The 26,769-nt window shown below is 46.1% G+C and overlaps 1 protein-coding gene across 2 annotated transcripts in view; it reads left to right on the top strand.

Annotated features, from left to right (window-relative positions):
- Window positions 1-26,769, top strand: part of SMPD3 (sphingomyelin phosphodiesterase 3) — a 280,787-nt gene that overhangs the window by 205,311 nt on the left and 48,707 nt on the right. For both annotated transcript variants that reach the window (XM_060788073.2, XM_067471020.1), the window contains exon 4: window positions 26,048-26,123. In XM_060788073.2, coding sequence (XP_060644056.2) covers window positions 26,048-26,123 — 76 coding nt within the window. The remainder of the gene's footprint in view (window positions 1-26,047; window positions 26,124-26,769) is intronic.

Genomic DNA, 26,769 nt, shown 5'->3' with positions numbered 1-26,769 from the left:
GTCGGACACGACTGGACTTAATGTCAGGGGAAAGCCTTTACCTTTACCTTTACTACAACTCCCAAATGACAACATCAACCCCCCCCCCCCACCCACCCCACCAGTATTCAAATTTGGGCATATCATAACTCATAAACTCAAGGTCAATGTCCACCAAACCCTTCCAGTATTTTCTGTTGGTTATGGGAGTTCTGTGTGCCAAGTTTGGTTCAATTCCATCCTTGGTGGAGTTCAGAATGCTCCTTGATTGTAGGTGAACTATAAATCCCAGCCACTACAACTCCCAAATGACAACATCAACCTCCCCCAACCCCACCAGTATTCAAATTTGGGCATATCGGTTATTTGTGTCAAATTTGGTCCAGTAAATGAAAATAAATCCAACATATCAGATATTTGCATTACAATTCATAAATACATCCTGCGTATTTATTTACATCACGATTCATAACAGTAGCAAAATTACAGTTATGATGTTCCAGTAGCATTCTCTCCTAATGTTTTGCCTGCATCTGTGGCTGGCATCTTTAGAGGGTCATGCAAATTCCACACCAATGGAGTGAGGAAGGAACACTGGGATGTGGTACTCAATCGGCAATGTCATTGGAGGGAGGGCTATTGGTGTTTCCTGAGTGGTGGAAGCTAGGCAGGAGGTTGTCTGTGTATGAAGTGGAAATGCTACCACATACACACATACAGATTTTCACTTTTATTTAGTCTTATTGTGTGTGTGTGTGTGTGTGTGTGTGTGTGTGTGTGTGTGTGTGTATGCTACTTTCAACATCTGCCATCCAACCTGTATGTGTGTGTGTCATGCCAGACTCATCTGATCTCTTTTTTTGATAGAGTTACAAGCTGGGTAGATGCGGGGAATGCCGTGGATTTCAGTAAGGCCTTCGACAAGGTCCCCCATGACCTTCTGGCAAGGAAACTAGTCCAATGTGGGCTAGGCAAAACTATGGTGAGGTGGATCTGTAATTGGTTAAATGGACGAACCCAGAGGGTGATTCTCCCCAAGGCTTCCTCTTCATCCTGGAAAGAAGTGACGAGTGGAGTGCCATCAGCTGGGCTCCATCCTGGGCCCGTTCCCATTCAGGATCTTTATTAGAAGGCATGATCATCAAGTTTGGAGACGGGCCCAAATTGGGAGGGAGACCCAATACTCCAGAAGACAGGAGCAGAACTCAGAACGATCTTCACAGATTAGAGAGAAGATGGGCCAAAACTAACAAAATGAAGTTCAACAGTGACAAATGCAAGATACTCCACTTTGGCAGAAAAAAATAAATGCAAAGAGACCGAATGGGAGACGCATGGCTCGAGAGCAGTATGTGTGAAAAAGATCTTGGAGTCCTCATGGACAATAAGTTAAACATGAGCCAACAATGTGATGCGGCAGCAAAAAAGGCCAATGGGATTTTGGCTTCCATCAATAAGAGTCTAGTGTCTAGATCCAGGGAAGTCATGCTACCCCTCTATTCTGCCTTGGTTGGACCACACCTGGAATACTGTGTCCAATTCTGGACACCACAATAGAAGGGAGATGTTGACAAGCTGGAATGTGTCCAGAGGAGGGTGACTAAAATGATCAAGGGTCTGGAGAACAAGCTCTATGAGGAGCGGCTTAAGGAGCTGGGCATGTTTAGCCTGAAGAAGAGAAGGCTGAGAGGAGATATGATAGCCATGTATAAATATGTGAGAGGAAGGCACAGGGAGGAGGGAGCAAGCTTGTTTTCTGCTTCCTTGCAGACTAGGACGCGGAACAATGGCTTCAAACTACAAGAGAGGAGATTCTATCTGAACATGAGGAGGAACTTCTTGACTGTGAGAGCTGTTCAGCAGTGGAACTCTCATCCCTGGAGTGTGGCACCACAATTGAAGGGAGATATTGAAAAGCTGGAATGTGTCCAGAGGAGGGCGACTAAAATGATCAAGGATCTGGAGAACAAGCCCTATGAGGAGCAGCTTAAAGAGCTGGGCATGTCTAGCCTTCAGAAGGGAAGGCTGAGAGGAGACATGATGAGGACCGTGTATAAATATGTCAGAGGCAGTCATCGGGAGGAGGGAGCAAGCTTGTTTTCTGCTGCCCTGAAGACTAGGACACGGAACAATATAATAATAATAATAATAATAATAATAATAATAACAACAATAATAATAATTTATTTATACCCTGCTCCACCTCCCCCAAGGAGACTCGGTGCAGCTTACATGAGGTCATGCCCATCAGTACATTACACAAACAATATAATACGAGAACATAATAAAACCAAAAAATAAAATACATAAATGCAAAACAATAGAATCATAGAATCATAGAATCAAAGAGTTGGAAGAGACCTCATGGGCCATCCAGTCCAACCCCACTCTGCCAAGAAGCAGGAATATTGCATTCAAATCACCCCTGACAAATGGCCATCCAGCCTCTGCTTAAAAGCTTCCAAAGAAGGAGCCTCCACCACACTCCGGGGCAGAGAGTTCCACTGTTGAACGGCTCTCACAGTCAGGAAGTTCTTCCTAATGTTGCTAATAGAATAGCAAGACAACAATATAAAATCAGACATTAAAACACAAAAGATTTCTCTGGGCAGGGCCAAATTCAGGATAAAATTATAAAAAGATTAAAACACTGGGAGACAGGACAATGTCAAACATCGGAAGGTGGATCCGGTGATGAGGAAGGATTTAATTGCACAAACCATAAATAAAGTGCTACTGTGGTCATTTAGTGCAAAGTGCTAAATGACTTTAATGGCTTCAAACTACAAGAAAGGAGATTCCATCTGAACATTAGGAAGAACTTCCTGACAGTGAGAGCCGTTCAGCAGTGGAACTCTCTGCCCCGGAGTGTGGTAGAGGGTCCTTCTTTGGAGGTTTTTAAACAGTGGCTGGATGGCCATCTGTCGGGGGTGCTTTGAATGCAGAATGGGTGACGCCTGGCTCGAGAGCAGTACGTGTGAAAAAGATCTTGGAGTCCTCGTGGACAACAAGTTAAACATGAGCCAACAATGTGATGTGGCAGCAAAAAAAGCCAATGGGATTTTGGCCTGCATCAATAGGAGCCTAGTGTCTAGATCTAAGGAAGTAATGCTACCCCTCTATTCTGCTTTGGTTAGACCACGCCTGGAATATTGTGTCCAATTCTGGGCACCACAATTCAAGAGAGATATTGACAAGCTGGAATGTGTCCAGAGGAGGGCGACTAAAATGATCAAGGGTCTGGAGAACAAGCCCTATGAGGAACGGCTTAGGGAACTGGGCATGTTTAGCCTGAAGAAGAGAAGGCTGAGAGGAGATATGATAGCCATGTATAAATATGTGAGAGGAAGCCACAGGGAGGAGGGAGCAAGCTTGTTTTCTGCTTCCTTGGAGACTAGGACGCGGCACAATGGCTTCAAACTACAAGAGAGGAGATTCCATCTGAACATTAGGAAGAACTTCCTGACTGTGAGAGCCGTTCAGCAGTGGAACTCTCTGCCCCGGAGTGTGGTGGAGGCTCCTTCTTTGGAAGCTTTTAAGCAGAGGCGGGATGGCCATTTGTCAGGGGTGATTTGAATGCAATATTCCTGCTTCTTGGCAGGGGGTTGGACTGGATGGCCCATGAGGTCTCTTCCAACTCTTCGATTCTATGATTCTATGATTCTATGAATGCGATTTTCCTGCTTCTTGGCAGAAAGGGGTTGGACTGGATGGCTCATGAGGTCTCTTCCAGCTCTACGATTCTATATATATTCCATACTACAACTGCGAGGAGCTTTAAATTTGGGAGATAGCACATTGAGCTAGTGCTGTTCCAATGAACTTGTTCCTGATTGTCACCATTGTATTCACAAGCAAAGATGGGCAAAACCTATGGGTTTTTTCGAACTCTTCTTGCTTTCGTGATGTCTGGCGCTTCTCTCAGCCCATAAAACTGTCCTGGGAAAGTCTGTGTCAGCTTTTGTTATAAAGCAAGCCTCCTCTTTTATTCCTAGGTGGTAATCTAAATATTTTATATACACGCTACCTCTCCGCTAATGCAAGACATGGCAGAGAGCCACGTATTGCGGAGATGCCGCATCCATCTGCGTTGCCCAAGATGGCACTTTCCAAATGTGCTAGATTTGTGTGGTCCATCCAGCAGAGCCAAGGATAATTGCAATAATTTGGACTGGAGGATAAGTCCCACACATTTGGAAGGAAAACCAGGTTGGGATTAATAATACTACTACTAATAATAATAATAATAATAATAATAATAATAATCTATATAAATAAAAAAATGTAATGTTCATTTGTGGGATTAACAAAACTCAAAAACCACTAGACGAATTGACACCAAATTTGGACACAAGACACCTAACAACCCATTGTATGCCCTTCACTCAAAAAAAGTGATTTTGTCATTTGGGAGTTGTAGTTGCTGGGATCTATAGTTCACCTACAATCAAAGAGCATTCTGAATCCCACCAATGATGGAATTGAACCAAACCTGGCACACAGTTCTCCCATGACCAACAGAAAATACTGGAAGGGTTTGTTGGGCAGTGTCCTTTGGCTTTGGAGCTGTAGTTCACCTACATCCAGAGATCACTGTGGACACAAACAATGATGGATCTGGACCAAACTCTACACAAATACTCAATATGCCCAAATGTGAACACTGGTTGTGTTTGGGGAAAATAGAATCTTGACATTTGGGAGTTGTAGTTGCTGGGATTTATAGTTCACCTACAATCACAGAGCATTCTGAACCCCACCAATGATAGAAATGGGCCAAACCTCCCACACAGAACCCCCATGTGGGCCACAGCAACTCGTGGCAGGGGACTAGTAGGCTAGTAATAATAATAATAATATTCACCGATACATCATACAGTCCTAGACACTTGGGAAGTGTCCGACATGTGATCCAATTCAACAGCCAGCAGATTGATCTTGTCTGCTGTGGGCTCATCTTGTTGTGTTTCTAATAATAATAATAATAATAATAATAATAATAACAATAATTATTATAATAACAATAATAATAAGTTTGGCACATTGGGTGCAGTGCCTAAAGACCTTGCCCTGCACTTAAAAACAATCAGTGCTGACAAAATTACCAGCTGTCAGCTGCGAAAGGCCACCCAACCTGGATGTGCACACATTATTTGCTGATATATGATGATGATAATAATGATGATGATGATCCCAAATGTAGATTCTGCATAGATCACATCCTCAGCTGCTGCAAGAAGATTGTGCAGAGAGACTACAAACAGAGGCACAACACCGCTGCTCAGATCATTAATTGGAACTTGTGCCACAAATACCATTTGCCTGCGACAAAGAACTGAACTGGTAGGATCACAAGCCAGAAAAAGTTACAGAGAATGAACACGTCAAACTCCTCTGGGACTTCTGGATTCAGACAGACAGAGTTTTGGAGCATAATATGCCTGACCTCACGATCGTGTTAAAAAACAAAGTATGGATCGTCAATGTTGCAATCCCAGGTGACAGCAGGATTGGAGAGGCAACCAGAAAAGCTGACACGATATGAGGATTTAAAGATCAAACTGCAAAGACTCTGGCACAAACCAGTCAAGGTGGTCCCAGTGGTGATCGGCACACTGGGTGCATTGCCTAAAGACCTTTGCCTGTACTTAAACACAATCGGCGCTGACAAAATTACCACCTGCCAGGTACAGAAGGTCACTTTACTGGGATCTGCATGCATTATTCGCCAATACATTACACAGTCCTAGACACTTGGGAAGGGTCCGACTTGTGATCCAATGTAACAGCCAGCAGAGTGATCTTGTCTGCTGTGGATTCATCTTGTTGTGTTTCAAATAATAATAATAATAAAAACTGCAAAGACTTTGGCACAAGCCAGTAAAGGTGGTCCCAGTGGTGATCGGCACACTGGGTGCAGTGCCTAAAGACCTTGGCCTGCACTTAAACACAATCGGCGCTGACAAAGTTACCATCTGCCAGCTGCAAAAGGTCACCTTACTGGGATATGCATGCATTATTCGCCGATACATCACACAGGCCTAGACACTTGGGAAGGGTCCGACTTGTGATCCAATTCAACAACCAGCAGAGTGTCTGCTGTGGACTCATCTTGTGGTGTTTCTAATAATAATAATAATAATAATAATAATAATAATAACAACAACAACAACAACAACAACAAAGGCTTTAATGGCCAGATCACTGGGTTGTTGTAGGTTTTTTCGGGCTATACGGCCATGTTGTAGAGGCATTCTCTCCTGACGTTTCGCCTGCATCTATGGCAAGCATCCTTAGAGGTAGTGAGGACGCTTGCCATAGATGCAGGCGAAATGTCAGGAGAGAATGTCTCTAGAACATGGCCGTATAGCCCAAAGAAACCTACAACAACCCAATAATAATAATAATAATAATAATAATAATAATAATAATAATTCCTCCACCTCCTCCTCCTCCTCCTCCACTTCTTCTTCTTCTTCTTAGAGCCCCTGCTGGCACAGTGGATTAAACCGCTGTCTGCTGAACTTGCTGACCAAAAGGTTGGTGGTTTGAATCCGGGGAGGAGGGATTCAATGTGAGTAGATCAATAGGTACTGCTTTGGAAGATAACAGCATTACATTTATTTATTTATTTATTGTGTCAGAAGCAAATTGAGGGTACACCTAAAATGCATTTAAAACACAAAGTTTTAAAAAATTGACATTATGCTAAATGTCCTTTGACCAGAGAAGCTGACTACTTGGAGTGACTCAGCTGTCGCTGTGAAAAGGTCCTCCTGCTCCCTGCTTGAGCGGTGATTGCACTATCATCAGCATAGATGAAACTATCTGTCCCTTCTAGCGGTGGCTGATCGTTTGTGTAAATGTTAAACATCGATGGAGCAAGTACGCTCCCCTGAGGCAGGCTGTTCTTCTGTTTCCGCCATCTGCTTCTCTGGCCCTGGAACTCAACAAAAAAGCTCCTGTTTTGTAGCAGATTTCCTACAAAGCCGGTGAGGTGGTAGTCCTTTGTGATATTATAAATTTTTCTCAGTGGCAGCGTATTTAAACTATAAGGTAAGGGTAAAGGTAAAGGTAAAGGTAAAGGTTTTCCCCTGACATAAAGTCCAGTCGTGTCCGACTCTGGGGGTTGGTGCTCATCTCCATTTCTAAGCCGAAGAGTCGGCGTTGTCCATAGACATCTCCCAGATCATGTGGCCAGCATGACTGCATGGAGTGCCATTACCTTCCTGCCGGAGCGGTACCTATTGATCTACTCACATTTGCATGTTTTCGAACCGCTAGGTTGGCAGAAGCTGGGGCTGACAGCAGAAGCTCACACCACTCTCCAGATTCAAACCTGTGACCTTTCGGTCAACAATCTTAGCATTTAAATTGTATTAAAGATAAAAGGGGCCAGTGTCTCCTTGTTTAGTAGGATATCCAAATATTGGTGGGATATTTGCACTGTCTGCCCCTAGTTTGTTATATACTGCATCTCATGGTGGTGAATTTTTCATGATTTGGTGTTGGGCTGCAAATCTGGTGAGAGGGAACAACCATCAAGGGATGACCCATTTAAGTGACCCATTTAAGGTGGAATCGGGTGTCAAACAGGGATGTGTCATTGCCCCAACTTTATTCTCCATCTTCATCGCTATGATACTTCACCTTGTTGATGGGAAGCTCCCACCGGAGTGGAAATCATCTATCGGACAGATGGCAAGCTATTCAATCTCAGCAGACTGAAAGCCAAAACCAAGGTTACAACAACATCTGTTATAGAACTCCAGTATGCTGATGACAATGTCGTCTGTGCGCATTCAGAAGAAGATCTACAAGCCACTCTAAACACCTTTGCAGAAGCATATGAGAAGCTCAGCCTGTCATTGAACATTGAAAAAACCAAGGTGCTTTTCCAGCAGTCGCCAGCCATCCCCTCCCCAATGCCAGGGATACAGCTTAATGGTGTAACATTAGAAAATGTTGATCATTTCCGCTACCTTGGGAGCCACCTCTCCACCAAAGTCAACATCGACACCGAAATACAACACCGCCTGAGCTCTGCAAGCGCAGCATTTTTCCGAATGAAGCAGAGAGTGTTTGAGGACCGGGACATCTGTAGGGATACCAAGGTGCTTGTTTATAAAGCTATTGTCCTCCCAACCCTGCTCTATGCCTGCGAAACGTGGACTGTCTACAGACGTCACATGCAACTCCTGGAACGATTCCATCAGCGCTGCCTCCGGAGAATCCTGCAAATCTCCTGGGAAGATAGGCGGACAAACGTCAGTGTTCTGGAAGAAGCAAAGACCACCAGCATTGAAGCGATGGTCCTCCGCCACCAACTCCGCTGGACCGGCCATGTTGTCCGGATGCCCGACCAGTTGCTTTACTCCAAACTCAAGAACGGAAAACGGAACGTTGGTGGGCAGGAAAAGAGATTTAAAGACGGGCTCAAAGCCAACCTTAAAAACTCTGGCATAGACACTGAGAACTGGGTAGGCCTGGCCCTTGAGTGCTCCAGCTGGAGGTCAGCTGTGACCAGCAGTGCTGCAGAATTTGAGGAGGCACGAATGGAGGGCGAAAGGGAGAAGCGTGCCAAGAGGAAGGCGCGTCAAGCTAACCCTGACCGGGACCGCCTTCCACCTGGAAACCAATGCCTTCACTGCGGAAGAAGATGCAGAGCAAGAATAGGGCTCCACAGCCACATACAGACCCACAAGAATGTTGGAAGACAATCATCCTCGGAAAACGAGGGATCGCCTAAGTAAGAAAGACTGCTCCTACCATTCATGTTTCTCTCTCCCCTTTAATTCTGTTTTAACCTCTTTAGATAATACATTAAAGGGGCACAGGTTACATAGCTGCTTTGCAAAGTACACAAAATCTCCGTGGGCCGCAGGGAAGGAATGCCAAGCTCATAAAAAAGGGATTTCTGCAAATCTTGCAGATTTGAAGCCAAATATGCAACATGCAGCCAACCTGCGGGAAGAAATCAAAATATATCTCGAAGGCTTGGAGGGGGATATGGTGTTTGTCTTGCCTTCATGTCCTGGCTGGGATGCTCTCAGAAACTGCTATTCTTACTTATAGTCTTCTGCATTAAAACTACAAGAAGGGAGATTCCATCTGAACATTAGGAAGAACTTCCTGACTGTGAGAACTGTTCAGCAGTGGAACTCTCTGCCCCGGAGTGTGGTGGAGGCTCCTTCTTTGCAGGCTTTTAAACAGAGGCTGGATGGCCATCTGTCAGGGGTGATTTGAATGCAATATTCCTGCTTCTTGGCAGAATGGGGTTGGACTGGATTGCCCATGAGGTCTCTTCCAACTCTTTGATTCTATGATTCTATGATAATAATAATAATTGTTATTATTATTTTTGTGTCAAGAGCGACTTGAGAAACTGCAAGTCGCTTGTAGTGTGAGAGAATTGGGCGTCTGCAAGCACGTTGCCCAGAGGTTGTCTGAATATTTTACCATAATGTGGGAGGCTTGTCTCATGTCCATGCATGAGAAGCTGGAGCTAACAGACATGAGCTCACCCCGCTTCCCGGATTCAAACCGCTGACCTTTGGGTCTGCATTCCTGCCAGCGCAATTATTTAACCCATTGTGCCACCTTGGGCTCCAATAATAATAATAATAATAATAATAATAATAGTTATTACTATTATTTTATTTATCGTATCATCAGCAACCAGACAATTGTATTACATTTTTAACAAATTTTTAACAAGCAGACAAAAACAGTTTGCAAGCTTGGTAGTTGATTAAATGTCCTTTGACCAGTATCTGGCCACTTGGAGTGCCTCTGGTGTTGCCGCAAGAAGGTCCTCCATTGTGCATGTGGCAGGGCTCAGGTTGCATTGCAGCAGGTGGTCCGTAGTTTGCTCTTCTCCACACTCGCATGTCGTGGATTCCACTTTGTAGCCCCATTTCTGAAGGTTGGCTCTGCATCTCGTGGTGCCAGAGCGCAGTCTGTTCAGCGCCTTCCAAGTTTTCTGGAGGGAAAACAGCGCCTTCACCCAGTTTTCTGGAGGGAGTCTCTCATTCGGTATCAGTTTCCAGGTTTGAGCCTGCCACTTTTGGACTCTCGCTTGCTGAGGTGTTCCAGCGAGTGTCTCTGTAGATCTTAGAAAACTATTTCTTGATTTAAGTCGTTGATGTACTGGTTGATACCCAAACAAGGGATGAGCTGGAGATGTCACTGCCTTGGTCCTTTCAATTATTGGCTGCTACTTCCCGGCGGATGTCAGGTGGTGCAATACAGGCTCTCCGGGATGGGCCTTGGGGGCACGGTTTTGTCGTGGCTCCAGTCCTTCCTGAAGGGACGAACTCAGATGGTGAAGCTGGGAGACGCCTGCTCGGACCCCTGGCCTTTGACCTGTGGGGTCCCGCAAGGCTCTGTTCTGTCTCCCATGCTTTTTAACATCTACATGAAACCGCTGGGAGAGGTCATCCGGAGTTTTGGAGTTGGGTGCCATCTCTACGCGGATGACACACAACTCTACTACTCTTTTCCACCTAATTCCAAGGAGGCTTCTCAGGTGCTAGACGAGTGCCTGGCCGCTGTGTCGATCTGGATGAGGAAGAACAAGCTGAAGATCAATCCCGACAAGACAGAGGTCCTCCTGGTCGATCGTAAACCGGATCGGGGTATAGGGTGGTCACCTGTGTTGGACGGGGTTACACTCCCCCTGAAGCCACAGGTCCGCAGTTTGGGCGTCCTCTTGGATTCTTCGCTTACACTTGAGGCTCAGGTGTCGGCGGTATCCGGGAGGGCCTTTGCGCAACTGAGACTTGCGTGCCAACTGCGACCATACCTCGTGAAGGCTGATCTGGCCGGGGTGGTCCATGCCTTGGTCACCTCTAGAATGGATTACTGCAATGCGCTCTACGTGGGGCTGCCCTTGAAGACGGCTCGGAAACTTCAATTGGTCCAGCGGGCAGCAGCCAGGATGCTAACCGGGGCTCATTATCAAGAGAGGTCTACCCCTCTGTTCAAGGAGCTCCACTGGCTGCCATTTATTTTCCGAGCCCAATTCAAGGTGCAGGTGCTTACCTACAAAGCCCTAAACGGTTTGGGACCACCCTACCTGCGTGACCGCATCACCATCTACGAACCCACACGCTCGCTTCGGTCATCTGGAGAGGCCCTGCTCGTGATCCCACCCACGTCGCAAGCGCGCTTGGTGGGAACACGGGACAGGGCCTTTTCTGTGGCGGCCCCCCGACTTTGGAACGCCCTCCCAAAAGATCTCAGACAGGCCCCCACTCTAGCCGTTTTCAGAAGGAATTTAAAAACTTGGCTGTTCCGTTGTGCCTTCTCAGACTAGGAATCCCCACCCCAAGTCCTAGTAGCACCTTAGCATAACTAATTGTTGCTGCACACTGCACTTTTAATCCCACGTGCCTCCTACCATTTCAGCACTTTTAACCCTTGTACCCCAGTGCGCCGGCCGAACCAGTTTTAATAATGTCTTGATGTACTGCTATTGTTGTTATTTTGCTTATTGTTTGATTTGCTTAGTTATTGTGGTGTTATGCTATTTTGTTTATTGCTGATTTGCTTGCTATTGTGATGTTATGCTCTTTATTGTATTGTTGTTTTGAGGCTTCGGCCTGTGTAAACCGCATCGAGTCCTTCGGGAGATGCTAGCGGGGTACAAATAAAGTTAATAATAATAATAATAATAATAAGCAGTGTAATTTCTCCAGTGGTGTAGGGCGCAGACACCCCGTGATAATGCGGCATGTCTCATTAAGAGCAACATCTACTGTTTTAGCGTGGTGAGATGTGTTCCACACTGGGCATACGTACTCAGCAGCAGAGTAGCATAGCGCAAGGGCAGATGCCGTCACTGTGTCTGGTTGTGATCCCCAAGTTGTGCCAGTCAGCTTTTGTATGATATTGTTTTTAGCACCCACTTTTTGCTTGATATTCAGGCAGTGCTTCTTGTAGGTCAGAGCACTGTCCAGAGTGACTCCTAGGCAGAGGCGGCCCTAGGTAATTTTCAACGGTAAGCAAACAGTATTTTGCCCCCCCCCCCCCAACCAATCACTGATATATATTTTCCATTCATCTTGGGAGTCCTGTGTGCCATATTTGGTTCAATTCCATCATTGGTGGAGTTCAGAATGCTCTTCGATTGTAGGTGAACTATACATCCCAGTAACTACAACTCGCATATGTCAAGGTCTATTTTCCCCCAAGAGTGCCTCAAGAGCACCCCTGGGCAAAATCAACTATGCTTACTTTGCGTAAGGATTGAGCCGCCCCTGCTCCCAGGTATTTGGGTGCACTGCAATGCTCCAGTGGGATTCCTTCCCAGGTAATCCTCAGAGCTCGGGTTGCTTCTGTTCTTAAGGTGAAAGGCACAATCACAATATGTTTGTGAAGGAAACAGCCTTTTCCTTCACAAACTTCCTGACTGTGAGAGCCGTTCAGCAGTGGAACTCTCTGCCCCGGAGTGTGGTGGAGGCTCCTTCTAGGGAAGCTTTTAAACAGAGGCTGGATGGCCATCTGTTAGGGATGATTTGAATGCAATATTCCTGCTTCTTGGCAGAATGGGGTTGGACTGGATGACCCATGAGGTCTCTTTCAACTCTTTGATTCTATGATTCTGCTCAGGAGATAATATTTCTGCATAGAAACGTTGTTTTCTTTGTATTGTCGAAGGCTTTCATGGCCGGAATCACTGGGTTGTTGTAGGTTTTCCAGGCTATATGGCCATGTTCTAGAGGCATTTTCTCCTGACGTTTCGCCTGCATCTATGGCAAGCATCCTCAGAGGTAGCACTACCTTTGAGGATGCTTGCCATAGATGCAGGTGAAACATCAGGAGAAAATGCCTCTAGAACATGGCCACATAGCCCAGAAAACCTACAACAACCCATTGTTTTCTTTGCAAATTTTTGCACAGAAACCCGTCTCCGGATACAACGGTTCGCATTAGTCTAGAGTTATTCTCGCCAGGTTTGCTCAAGATTCAAAGGGCATGTTTTTCTCGCCCTTTCCAATTTTTTTCAAATATTCTTTTCATCCCAAAAGAGCAGAGTGTAACATCCTTGAACGAGTAAAGCCTGTTATTCATGCATTTAATGAGGGATCTTGCTTCCCGGCCTTCGCCGCTGTAAATCTCACCTACGCAGACAAAAGAGAGGAACCGAAAAAGTGTCCTTATTGCTGAAGGTAAAAAGGAGATTTAGAATAGCAGAACAGCATGGCTGGCAGAACAATATGTAATATAGTATTTTTTTTTTACCCCCGTGTTTTTTTTTCCTGTGCCGAAGATTGTCTCCTTAGAGGGAGCCTGGAATATATTGCTACCTTTTTGGAGAAGCGTATCTGTTGTTCTCTCCTCTTTGCAATCGTGCCCTTTGGCAGCGGGATGCCAAGGAACAAGAGGAGAAGAATCGCCGCAATATTGAAAACCTGGTTGCACGATCAGATCCAGGCTTCAAAGAGGAACCTTGCATGCAAACGGAGTCGTGGGGGGAATGGCATTGTCAGGCCGTACCCGTTGGCCAGTGTTATTTTCAAGCAATTGCTTCTCCGGATGCCATGCCAAAACACAGAAGCAGGAGGAAAGGAATCTAAGTACATCCAGCGGTGGAAGGACACCGCTGAGAAAAAAGGCATCTTCACTGCGGTGAGAGGATCTGAAAGGATAGCATCAAAGGAAATTGCTGGCGATATGTTGGCCCACAAGTGGAGGAAAAACAGAGCGAATCAGCTCTCCTCTCCTTCTTTGTTCCACCAACACATTCATAGCTTTGAGATGCAATTCATTGGAACTTGTGTGGGCCAGAGTGAAAAGAGAGGGGGCCAGGGATGTGCCGTCGTGCCTGGGGTCTATACATCTTAATGAAAGAAACATGGATGTGACATCTCTCCCCCAGGGGATTGCTTCTCGCCCACCTTTAGAAAACTGGAACTCCCAAGGACCAAGACACAACAGATAACTCGAAATGGTCTTTATTGTTCATAGAATCATAGAATGAAAGAGTTGGAAGAGACCTCCTGGGCCATCCAGTCCAACCCCCTGCCAAGAAGCAGGAATATTGCATTCAAATCACCCCTGACAGATGGCCATCCAGCCTCTGTTTAAACTCTTCCAAAGAAGGAGCCTCTACCACACTCCGGGGCAGAGAGTTCCACTGCTGAACGGCTCTCACAGTCAGGAAGTTCTTCCTCATGTTCATAGAATCATAGAATGAAAGAGTTGGAAGAGACCTCCTGGGCCATCCAGTCCAACCCCCTGCCAAGAAGCAGGAATATTGCATTCAAATCACCCCTGACAGATGGCCATCCAGCCTCTGCTTAAAAGCTTCCAAAGGAGGAGCCTCCACCACACTCCGGGGCAGAGAGTTCCACTGCTGAACGGCTCTCACAGTCAGGAAGTTCTTCCTAATGTTCAGATGGAATCTCCTCTCTTGTAGTTTGAAGCCATTGTTCCGCGTCCTAGTCTCCAAGGAAGCAGAAAACAAGCTTGCTCCCTCCTCCCTGTGGCTTCCTCTCACATATTTATACATGGCTATCATATCTCCTCTCAGCCTTCTCTTCTTCAGACTAAACATGCCCAGTTCCCTAAGCCGCTCCTCATAGGGCTTGTTCTCCAGACCCTTGATCATTTTAGTCGCCCTCCTCTGGACACATTCCAGCTTGTCAATATCTCTCTTGAATTGTGGTGCCCAGAACTGGACACAATATTCCAGGTGTGGTCTAACCAAAGCGGAATAGAGCATGGGGAGCATGACTTCCCTGGACCTAGACACTATGCTCCTATTGATGCAGGCCAAAATCCCATTGGCTTTTTTTGCCGCCACATCACATTGTTGGCTCATGTTTAACTTGTTGTCCACGAGGACTCCAAGATCTTTTTCACACGTACTGCTCTCGAGCCAGGCGTCCCCCATTCTGTATCTTTGCATTTCATTTTTTCTGCCAAAGTGGAGTATCTTGCATTTGTCACTGTTGAACTTCATTTTGTTAGTTTTGGCCATTAGTCTCTCTAATCTGTCAAGATCGTTTTGAATTCTGCTCCTGTCCTCTGGACTATTGGCTATCCCTCCCAGTTTGGTGTCGTCTGCAAACTTGATGATCATGCCTTCTAGCCCTTCATCTAAGTCATCAATAAAGATGTTGAACAGGACCGGGCCCAGGACGGAACCCTGCGGCACTCCACTTGTCACTTCTTTCCAAGATGAAGAGGAAGCATTAGTGAGCATTCTCTGTGTTCGTCCACTTAACCAATTCCAGATCCACCTCACCATAGTTTTGCCTAGCCCACATTGGACTAGTTTCCTTGCCAGAAGGTCATGGGGGACCTTGTCAAAGAAGGCCTTACTGAAATCCAGGTACGCTACATCCACAATGAGTTATCTTTCTTAGACATAAACTTGATGTTTCAACAGGGATAAAGAAAATATACGTTACAGCAGTGGTTCTCAACCTGGGGGTCGCGACCCCCAGGGGGGTCATTGAGCCATTTTCGGGGGGTCGTGAAGCTGCCTTAGTTGGCCCCGTCCCTGCCAAAATGGCAGCTGACCCTTGCCATTTGGGCAAGAGAGGGCTGCCCGGCCCCTGTGCCTTTCCGAGTTCGGAAGGGCACTGGGCCAAGCGGAAGCCTTGCCATTTGGGCAGCCTTTCTGCCTGGCCCTGTGCACCCTTCTGAGCTCTTTGATGGCAGGGGAGCTATACATCCCAGTAGCTCCCAAATGCCAAGGTCTATTTTCCCCCAAACCTCTCCAGTATTTTCTGCTGGTAATGGAAGTTCTGTATGCCAAGTTTGGTTCAATTCCATTGTTGTTGGAGTTCAGAATGCTCTTTGATGGTAGGGAAACTATATAGCCCAGCAACTGCAATTCCCAAATGTCAAAATCTGTTTTTCCCAACCTCCACCAGCATTCAAATTTGGGCATATTGAGTATTTGTGCCAAGTTGGGACCAAATGTACAGTCGTTTGGGTTCACAGCGCTCTCCATATGTAGATGAACTTGTTGTTGTTGTTCATTCGTTCAGTCGTCTCTGACTCTTCGTGACCTCATGGACCAGCCCACACCAGAGCTCCCTGTCAGCCGTCACCACCCCCAGCTCCTTCAAGGTCAGTCCAGTCACTTCAAGGATGCCATCCATTCATCTTGCCCTTGGTCGGCCCCTCTTCCTTTTACCTTCTACTTTCCCCAGCATAATTGTCTTCTCTAGGCTTTGCTGTCTCCTCATGATGCGGCCAAAGGACTACAACTTTGTCTCTAGTCTCCTTCCCTCCAATGAGCAGTCGGGCTTTATTTCCTGGAGGATGGACTGGTTGGATCTTCTCTCAGTCCAAGGCACTCTCAGAACTTTCCTCCAACACCACAGTTCAAAAGCATCTCTCTTCCTTCGCTCAGCCTTCCCGAAGGTCCAGCTCTCACATCCGTAGGTGACTACAGGGAATACCATGGCTTTGACTAGGCAATGGATCTTGGTTGCCAGTCTGATGTCTCTACTCTTTACTATTTTATCGAGACTGGACATTGCTCTCCTCCCAAGAAGGAAGCGTCTCCTGATTTCCTGGCCACAGTCTGCATCTGCAGTCATCTTTGCACCTAGAAATACAAAGTCTGTCACGGCCTCCACATTTTCTCCCTCTATTTTCCAGTTGTCAATCATTCTTGTTGCCATGATCTTGGTTTTTTTGATGTTTAGCTGCAACCCGGCTTTTGCGCTTTCTTCTTTCACCTTGATTAGAAGGCTCCTCAGCTCCTCCTCGCTTTCGGCCATCAGAGTGGTGTCATCTGCATATCTGAGGTTGTTAATGTTTCTTCCAGCCATTTTCACCCCAGCTTTGCATTCATCCAGCCCCGCACATCGCATGATGTGTTCTGCATACAAGTTAAAAAGGTTGGGTGAGAGTATGCAGCCTTGCCGGACGCCTTTCCCAATCTTGAACCAGTCTGTTGTTCCGTGGTCAGTTCTGACTGTTGCTCCTTGGTCCTTGTACAGATTCCTCAGGAGAGAGGGAAGGGGGCTTGGGATGCCCATCCCACCAAGAACTTGCCACAATTTATTATGATCCACACAGTCAAAGGCTTTAGAATAGTCAATGAAGCAGAAGTAGATGTTTTCCTGAAACTCCCTGCCTTTCTCCATTATCCAGCATCCGGATATTGGCCATCTGGTCTCTCGTTCCTCTGCCTTTTCTAAACCCAGCTTGAACGTCTGGCAACTCTTGCTCCATGTATTGCTGGAGTCTTCCTTGCAGGATCTTGAGCATTACCTTACTGGCATGAGAAATAAGGGCCACTGTACGGAAGTTGGAGCAGTCTTTTGCATTTCCCTTTTTTGGTATGGGGATATAAGTTGATTTTTTCCAGTCTGATGGCCATTCTTGTGTTTTCCATATTTGCTGGCATATGGCATGCATCACCTTGACAGCATCATATTTTAAGATTTTAGATGAACTACATCCCTGTAAATCATTGTCAATTCCTCCCAGCCCCCTCCAGTATTTACTGTTGGTCATTGGGCTTCTTTGTGCTAAGTTTGTTCCAGGTCTATAATTGTACTGATGTTTAATGATTTATGTTACCATTGTTTTTAATTGCCCTATACTTGTTTCATGATATTTTGTATCAATGTTGTTCACCGCTTTGAGTCGCCTGAGGGCTGAGAAAAGCGGTATATAAATAAAGTAAATAAATAAAATAATAAATAAATATAATTTGTGGTCTGTGGAACTCAGAGGTGAATTGGTTGAAGGTACTGCAAATCCCATCATCCGTTGTCCATACTGTTTTGTGATCAGTCACTATGCTTTAACTATGCTCAGTTTATAACAATGGAAATATGAAAATACTTCCTGCATATCAGATATTTCCATCATGCTTCATAAGAGTAGCAAAATTACTATTATGAAGTAGAAACGAAAATATGGTTGGGGGTCACCACAACATGAGGAACTTTATTTAGGGGTCACAGCATTAGAAAGGTTGAGATTCACTGCGTTACAGTCTCTGAAACCTTGGGTCCAAGGAGTTTTGCAGCTGAGAAGCTTTCCAAGTTCCCTCTTTTCTCAATGCCTGACCAATCCACAACCCCAGTCCAAATGGCCTATATTTGGAGACACAAAGTCTTCCTCTGGTGCCAAAGGACTGGTTTGAAGGCGCTTGAGACTCCTCAACGTCGCCCAGGAAGATCTGTCGACAGCACTACTACTACTACTACTACTACTCCTACTACTCCTATGACGTACTATTATTCATATTCTTATTCTTGCCTGCCTGTCCTTGTGGCTCAAAGTGGGTCACAACACAGTCAAAACACAGAAACATTATAAAATTGTATTGTCAAAGGCATTCATAGTGGGAATCATTGGGTTGCTGTGAGTTCTTCAGGCTGTATGGCCATGTTCCAGTAAAATTCTCTCCTAATGTTTTGCCTGCATTTGTGGCTACTGGCATCTTCAGAGGTTCTGTTGGCAGTGAGGCAAGTGAAGTGTATATATACATGTGGAATAATGTCCAGAGTTGGAGAAAGAACTCTTGTCTGTATAAGGAAACATGAATGTTGCACTTAGCAAGCTTGAATTAGCATTTGAGTAGCCATGCAGTTTGCATAGTCAGTCAGTGAGGGTATCTGCATAGAGGTAACCTGGTCTTTGTTGCCCGGAGGCATTCTCTGTTTGGGAAGTATCAACTGGCTCTTGATTCCATTTTTTCTGAAGTAAATAGAATCACGGAGTCCTAGAGTTGGAAGGGGTAATAATAATAATAATAATAATAATAATAATAATAATAATAGTAACAACTCAGCAGGAAGTTACAAGCTGGAATGTGTCCAGAGGAGGGAGACTAAAATGATCAAGGGTCTGGAGAACAAGCCCTATGAGGAGCGTCTTAAGGAGCTGGGCATGTTTAGCCTGAAGAAGAGAAGGCTGAGAGGAGATATGATGAGGGCCATGTATAAATATGTGAGAGGCAGTCACAGAGAGGAGGGAGCAAGCTTGTTTTCTGCTGCCCTGGAGACTAGGACGCAATGGAACAATGGCTTCAAACTACAAGAGAGGAGATTCCATCTGAACATGAGGAAAAACTTCCTGACTGTGTGAGCCGTTCAGCAGTGGAACTCTCTGCCTCGGAGTGTGGTGGAGGCTCCTTCATTGGAAGCTTTTAAACAGAGGCTGGATGGCCATCTGTCAGGGGTGATTTGAATGCAATATTCCTGCTTCTTGGCAGAATGGGGTTGGACTGCATGGCCCATAAGGTCTCTTCCAACTCTTTGATTCTATGATGATAATAATAATAATAATAATTATTATTATTGTGTCAAGAGTGTGAGAGAATTGGGCATCTGCAAGGATGTTGCGCACAGGTTGCCTGAATATTTTACCATACTGTGGGAGGCTTCTCTCGTGTCCATGCATGAGAAGCTGGAGCTGACAGGCATGAGCTCATCCCGCTTCCCGGATTCAAACCGCCAACCTTTAGGTCTGCAGTCCTGCCGGCACAATTATTTAACCCATTGTGCCGCCTTGGACTCCAATAATAATAATAATAATAATAATAATAATAATAATAATAATTTTATTTATCGTGTCATCAGCAACCAGACATTTGTATTACATTTTTAACAAAAACAAACAAACAAACAGACAAAACACACAGTTTGCAAGCTTGGTAGTTGATTAAATGTCCTTTGACCAGTATCTGGCCACTTGGAGTGCCTCTGGTGTTGCTTCAAGGTCCTCCATGGTGCATGTGGCAGGGCTCAGGTTGCATTGCAGCAGGTGGTCAGTGGTTTGCTCTTCTCCACACTCGCATGTCATGGATTCCACCTTGTGGCCCCATTTCTTAAGGTTGGCTCCGCATCATTAAGGGATGGGCTGGAGATGTCACTGCCCTGGTCCTTTCACTATTGGCTGCTACTTCCCTGCAGATGTAAGGTGGTGCAATACCGGTTAGACAGTGTAATTTCTCCAGTGGTGTAGGGCGCAGACACCCTGTGATAATGCGGCATGTCTCATTAAGAGCCACATCCACTGTTTTAGTGTGGTGAGATATGTTCCACACTGGGCATGCGTACTCAGCAGCAGAGTAGCATAGCGCAAGGGCAGATGTCTTCACTGTGTCTGGTTGTGATCCCCAGGTTGTGCCAACCAGCTTTCGTATAATATTGTTTCTAGCACCCACTTTTTGCTTGATGTTCAGGCAGTGCTTCTTATAGGTCAGAGCACAGTCCAGAGTAACTCCCAGGTATTTGGGTGCGCTGCAATGCTCCAGTGGGATTCCTTCCCAGGTCATACTCAGAGCTCGGGATACTTCTTTCTTAAGGTGAAAAACACATGTCTGTGTTTTAGATGGGTTAGGGATTGGCTGGTTTTCCCTGTAATAGGCAGTAAGAGCACCTAGAGCTTCGGAGAGCTTCTGTTCAACCATCTCAAAGCTCCCTGCTTGAGCGGTAATGGCATGATCATCAGCATAGATGAAGCTCTCTGTCCCTTCTGGCAGCAGCTGGCCATTTGTGTAGATGTTGAACATGGATGGGGCAAGCACGCTCCCCTGAGGCAGGCCGTTCTTCTGTTTCCGCCATCTGCTTCTCTGGCCCTGGAACTCAACAAAGAAGCTCCTGTTTTGTAGCAGGTTTCCTATGAGGCGGGTGAGGTGGTCGTCCTTTGTGATATTGTACATTTTTCTCAGGAGGAGGCGGTGGTTCACAGTATCATAAGCCGCTGACAGGTCTATGAAGACAGCTCCTGTGATCTGCTGCCTTTCAAAGCCATCTTCTATGTGCTGAGTCAGGTTCAGCACTTGCCATGTGCAGCTTTTGCCTTTCCTGAAGCCAGCTTGCTGTGGAATCAGACATGGATCTATTTTTTCCCCCATAATTCTATGCAAAATATAATAATAATAATAATAATAATAATAATAATAATAATAATAATAATAATACACTCCCCTAACAGAAGAGAAAGCAGTGCAGGGAGTCAGTTTCTGCTGCAGGAAAAACAGGGATCTGATCCTTGACATTGTTCTTAAGGAAAGAGGATGCATTTTGGAAGTTTTGGAAGTTTTGGAACTGTGTGTTGGCAGGTTGCAGGGGAAGCAGGATCTGGCTGTATTCTCCAGGAGATGGTGGATGGAAAAATGGTGATGCATGCATGAGGATGAATGAATGTGTATGCGTAATGTGAATGCTGAGGAAAAACGTAATTCTCCTTCGTTTGTTAGCCAATATAGTCGTAGGTTGTTTGTAAATCCAATATAGTTACATAGAATCTGTATGTCTGTATATCTAAATGTTATTCATTCTGATATCCTTTCCCATACTGGAAAATTGCAATAAAAAGAGCCTATGCTTTAAAGTAATTGAAAAGTTATTCATAAGATCGCAAGCGTCTGGGATGACAAGTTGCCCATTTGTATATGTGTCAGCTTTGTGCAGATAGCAAAGCAATAATCCTGCTGAGTTTTGGGATGGAAAATGAAACTCCTCTGAAAATCGAAGCAACATCTGAGTCCGGAGTGAGCCTGGGGCCATGGAAGTGCTGCTTAGTCACTTGCTTCGTCTCGCTCTTTTTGATTCAGTACTATAAAAGAAATCCATACCGGGTGATGTTTTTCCACTTATGCGTCTGAGCTTTCCTAGAGATGCATAAGCTGGAAAAAAACATCCTGCTGAACCTTTTCACCCTAATGTGATGTAGGGAGAGAACTGGGGGAACGGACCCAAAATATTTGAGAAGACATTTTTCTAAGGTTTTTATAAGATGTCTTGGGTTTCTTTCCTTTGCTCTTCTTGGGAGGAAAAAGCCACTGGGCAGTATTTTTGGCCAATGTTCTCCATTATTTTTGTTCCATCTTTAATAATAATAATAATAATAATAATAATAATAATAAGGCAGTCAAGAAGCAACATTGAGGGAAGTCAATAGTAGTAAGCTGAAATGGCAGGGAGAAGGTTTGAGGAAAAGAGACAAAGAGAGGTCCGGAGGTCTCAAAAGCACGGATTTATTTCCAGCTGGGACCCTGGAGTGGACTATGTCCAAAAGCATCCAGAGCCCCGATAGAGGCGTTGACTGTGCCTTTTATAGCCTCCAAATGCAGGCAAACAAAGAACATGCGTCTACATACATTGACCTCATTCACTACGTCACCTTAGCATAACAGAAATATCAAGTTCTATTTTCCAACATGCAAAAGGTATGTCTCTGTGTATTTCTAGGAGCAGTATAGCCAGGGGTGGCTCTTCCATTACGCGAAGTAAGCGGTCGCAGAACACTTTTTTTTGCCAGGGGCGCAGAGGCGCCTCTGTAAATGCCCCTCGACCGCCACTTGAGGAGCACCCCCTCAGCTCACAACAGCCCTAGCAGTCCGGGGGGAGCCTCAGCTTTCTTGCCTCGCTGCCGGACGATCCTCTTCCCAAAGGGGCCGGGCCCTTGAGCCTCGCCTAGCCCTTCTCATTCCTGCTCCACCTGGCCACCGGGTGCGCAACCAGAGCAGGTGCTCAATCGTTCTCCATGTTCGATCCCTTCCCCGTGACCGGCTCCCTTTCCCGATCCCCCGGCGCTCCACCCGCCTCCTCTCCTCTCCCCAATCCGCGGGTGGGCCAAGGGACGGAGCCGCCACGTCTGGCCCGCTTCGGGTCCGGAGGCATGTCTGAAGACCCCAGCATGCGCACCAAAAGTCGTCTATTCTCTTGACTTTCTCTTCAGCCATTGGGACCAAGAGAGAGAGAGAGAGTGAGAGAGAGAGAGAGAGCCCCTCCGGCTGGAGGTATCTCCCACCTCCGCTCCCTCCTTTGTTTTTGTGCCTACCTTCAGGAAAGGTGGGCATCTCCACCTCTCTCTCTCTCTCTCTCTCTCTCTCTCTCTTGGTCCCAATGGCTGAGGAGAAAGTCAGGAGAAGAGGTGACTTTTGGTGCACACGCCGGGGTCTTCAGGCACGCCTCCAGACCCAAAGCGGGCCAGGCAAAGGAGCAAATGCGGCAAGTGTAGTTACTGGGATGTATAGTTCACCTACAATCAAAGAGCATTCTGAACTCCACCAATGATGGTATTGAACCAAATATGGCACACAGAACTCCCACGAAGAACAGAAAATATGTATCAATGATTGGGGGGGGGGGGGGCGTCAAAATACTGTTTGCTTACCATTGAAAATTACCTAGGGCCACCTCTGAGTATAGCTTACATTCATCAATCAAGGGGCCTAACTTTGACCTGTCAGGGGGGAGAGGGGGGCTCCTTCCCTAGAAGGAAGGCACTGGGCTATGTTGTACCAGTCTCTGTGGCTTATCTCTCTCTTGGAAGGGAGTGAGGGACGGGTGGAGGGAGTTCTCTGTGCCAAGTTTGAGTACATTGCATGGTTGCATGAGTTCAGAATGCTTTTGGATGGGAGAGGACTATATATCCCAGCAGCTCCAAAATGCCAAGGTCTATGTACCCCAGTCCTCTCCAGTATTTTCTGTTCACCATGGGAATTCTCTGTGCCAAGTTTGAGTGCATTGCATGGTTTCATGAGTTCAGAATGCTTTTGGATGGGAGAGGACTATATATCCCAGCAGCTCCAAAATGCCAAGGTCTATGTACCCCAGTCCCCTCCAGTATTTTCTGTTCACCATGGGAATTCTCTGTGCCAAGTTTGAATGCATTCCATGGTTGCATGAGTTCAGAATGCTTTTGTATGGGAGAGGACTATATATCCCAGCAGCTCCAAAATGCCAAGATACCCCAATCCTCTCCAGTAATTTCTGTTGGTTATGGGAGTTCTGTATGCCAAGCTTCTTCAATTCCATTTTTGTTAGAGTTCAGAATGCTCTTTGATGGCTGAGGAACTATAAATCCCAGCTACTGCAACACCCAAATGTCAAGATCCATTTCCCCCAAATTGCACCATTGGTCAAATTTGGGCATATTGAGTATCCATGCCAAGTTTGGTCCAGATCCATAGTCATTTGGGTTCTCAGTGCTTTCCGGATGTAGGTGAACTACATCTCCCATAAATCACTGTCAATTCCTCCCAAGCTCCTCCAGTATTTTCTGTTGGTCATGGGAGTTCTATGTGCCAAGTTTGGTTCAGGTCTGTAATTCGTGGGGGATCTCAGTGGTCTGTGGAAGTCAGAGCTGAATTGGTTGAAGGTACTGCAGATCCCATCATCCATTATCCATACTCCCCTAAACATATTGTTTTTGTGATTAATCACTATGCTTTAATTATGTTCAATTTGTAACAATGAAAATACATCCTGCATATTAGATATTTGCATTAGAATTCATAAGAGTAGCAAAATTATTTATGAAGTAGCAACGAAAATATGGTTGGGGGCAGAGGCGGCCCTAGGTAATTTTCAACTGTAAGCAAACGATATTTTGGTGCCCCCCCCCTTCCAACCAATCATTGATATATATTTTCTGTTCGTTGTGGGAGTTCTGTGTGCCATATTTGGTTCAATTCCATCATTGGTGGAGTTCAGAATGCTCTTTGATTGTAGGTGAACTATACATCCCAGTAAGTACACTTGCCGCACTTGCTCCCTTGCCTGGCCCGCTTTGGGTCCGGAGGCGTGCCTGAAGATTGAATGTTTGATGCACCAAAAGTCACCTCTTCTCCTGACTTTCTCCTCAGCCATTGGGACCAAGAGAGAGAGGGAGAGAGAGAGAGGTGGAGATGTCCACCTTTCCTGAAGGTAGGCGCAAAAACAAAGGAGGGAGCGGAGGTGGGAGATACCTCCAGCTGGATGAGCTCTCTCTCTCTCTCTCTCTCTCTCTCTCTTGGTCCCAATGGCTGAAGAGAAAGTCAGGAGAAGAGGAGACTTTTGGTGCACACGCTGGGGTCTTCAGACACGCCTCCGGACCCGAAGCGGGCCAGGCGTGGCGGCTCTGCCCCTTGGCCCACTCGCGGACTGGGGAGAGGAGAGGAGGCGGGTGGAGCGCCAGGGGATCGGGAAAGGGAACCGGTCATGAGGAAGGGATCGAACGCGGAGAACGATTGAGCACCGGCTCTGCTCGCGCACCTGGTGGCTGGGTGGAGCAGGAAGGAGAGGGGCTAGGCGAGGCTTTGGGAAGAGAATTGCCCGGCAGCGAGGAAAGAAAGCCGAGGCTCCCCCCGGACTGCTAGGGCTGTTGTGAGCTGAGAGGGCGCTCACAAGTGGTGGTCGAGGGGCATTTACAGAGGCGCCTCTGCGCCCCTGGCAAAAAAAAGTGTTCTGCGACCGCTTACTTCGCGTAATAGACGAGCCGCCCCTGCTTGGGGGTCACCACAACACGAGGAACTTTATTTGGTGGTCACCGCATTAGAAAAGTTGAGAACCACTGGAATAGAGGAATGGGAAAAAAATACAGGAAGGATAAAATGAGACACAGCTTTAGTGTGTGGTGCTGGCGTTAGCCTATAAAGCCGTAAACGGTTCTGGCCCTACTTACCTCTCCGAACGCATCTCCACCTATGAACCGACTAGGACATTAAGATCATCCGGGGAGGCCCTGCTCTCGGTCCCGCCTGCGTCACAGGCGCGGTTGGCGGGGACGAGGGACAGGGCCTTCTCGGTGGTGGCCCCTCGGCTATGGAATGCCCTACCTGTAGACATCAGACAGGCCCCTTCGCTGCTGGCGTTTCGGAAGAAGGTTAAGACCTGGCTCTATGAACAAGCGTTTGGCTAAACAGTGCAACTGAATATAGGAGGACGGTAAAATTTGATCTCAGGAATGGCACAAGGATTACGAGAACGGATACTGATTTCATATTGAGGCGTTATGAATTGTTAATGATTGTTTGATTTTGTTGCTGTATATGATGTGTTTTAATTGTTTAGGATATTGTTGTGATAGTATTGATGTTATTGTGATAATTTCATTGTGTAAACCGCATTGAGTCGCCTTATCAGGCTGAAAAATGCGGTATAGAAATAAAGCAAATAAATAAATAAATAAATAGTGCCCAGAAGGCAAAGGTTTGATGTATTGTTCGATCTTTCTCATTCCAGTCTGAGAACAGATCCATCTCCAAGAGATTTCAAGAAACGTTATAAGGTTTTACTGTGTGGATCTGATCTTACAAGAAGCGCTAATGGTTCACTAACACTTTCCCCCTCTCCTTTCTTCCTTCCAGGTGCAAGTGGGAAGTACACCTCAGGACCAAAGAATTGTGGGATACATTTCCTGCACTCACTTGCAAGCCCTAGCAGGTAACCGTATGGCATTGCTCTCCTCAAGTTTGCATTGTTTCTCTTGCTAGACCTGGATTCAACTGGATGGCCATCTCTCGGGGGTGCTTTGATTGTGTGTTCTGTATCTCAGCAGGTTGGTTTGGATGGTCCTTGTGGTCCCTTCCAACTCTATGAGTCTATTATTATATGTGCCGTCGCGCCTGGGGGCTATAACTCTTAGTGAAAGAGACATAGACGTGACATCTTTCCCCCAGGGGATTGCTTCTTGCCTTCCTTTAGAGAACTGGAACTCCCAAGGACCAAAACACTGTAGATAACTCAAAATAGGTTTATTGTTCACAAAGAGTTATCCCTTTAAGGCAATAAGCTGGAAGTTTCAAAGGGGGTAAAGGAAATATACATTACAGTCTCTGGTTGTCTTGGGTCCAAGGAGATTTCGCAGCTGAGAAGCCTTTCCTGTTCTCTCTTTTCTCAATGGCTGTGAAGGTCAGAACAAACACAACCCCCAGTCCAATGGCCTATGTTGAAGGCACAGAGTCTTCCTTTTGATGCCAAAGGACCGGTTTGAAGGCACTTGGGTCTCCTCAACGTTGTCCAGGGTGATCTGGGCATGAAGTATGAGTCCCAAGGGTAAAAACCTTAGAATTGGTGATGAGAGGTAACT

Source organism: Anolis sagrei, chromosome 8, assembly GCF_037176765.1.
Source record: "Anolis sagrei isolate rAnoSag1 chromosome 8, rAnoSag1.mat, whole genome shotgun sequence".
NCBI classification, from domain to species: Eukaryota; Metazoa; Chordata; class Lepidosauria; order Squamata; family Dactyloidae; genus Anolis; species Anolis sagrei.
This window is presented reverse-complemented; position numbering and strand designations above follow the sequence as displayed.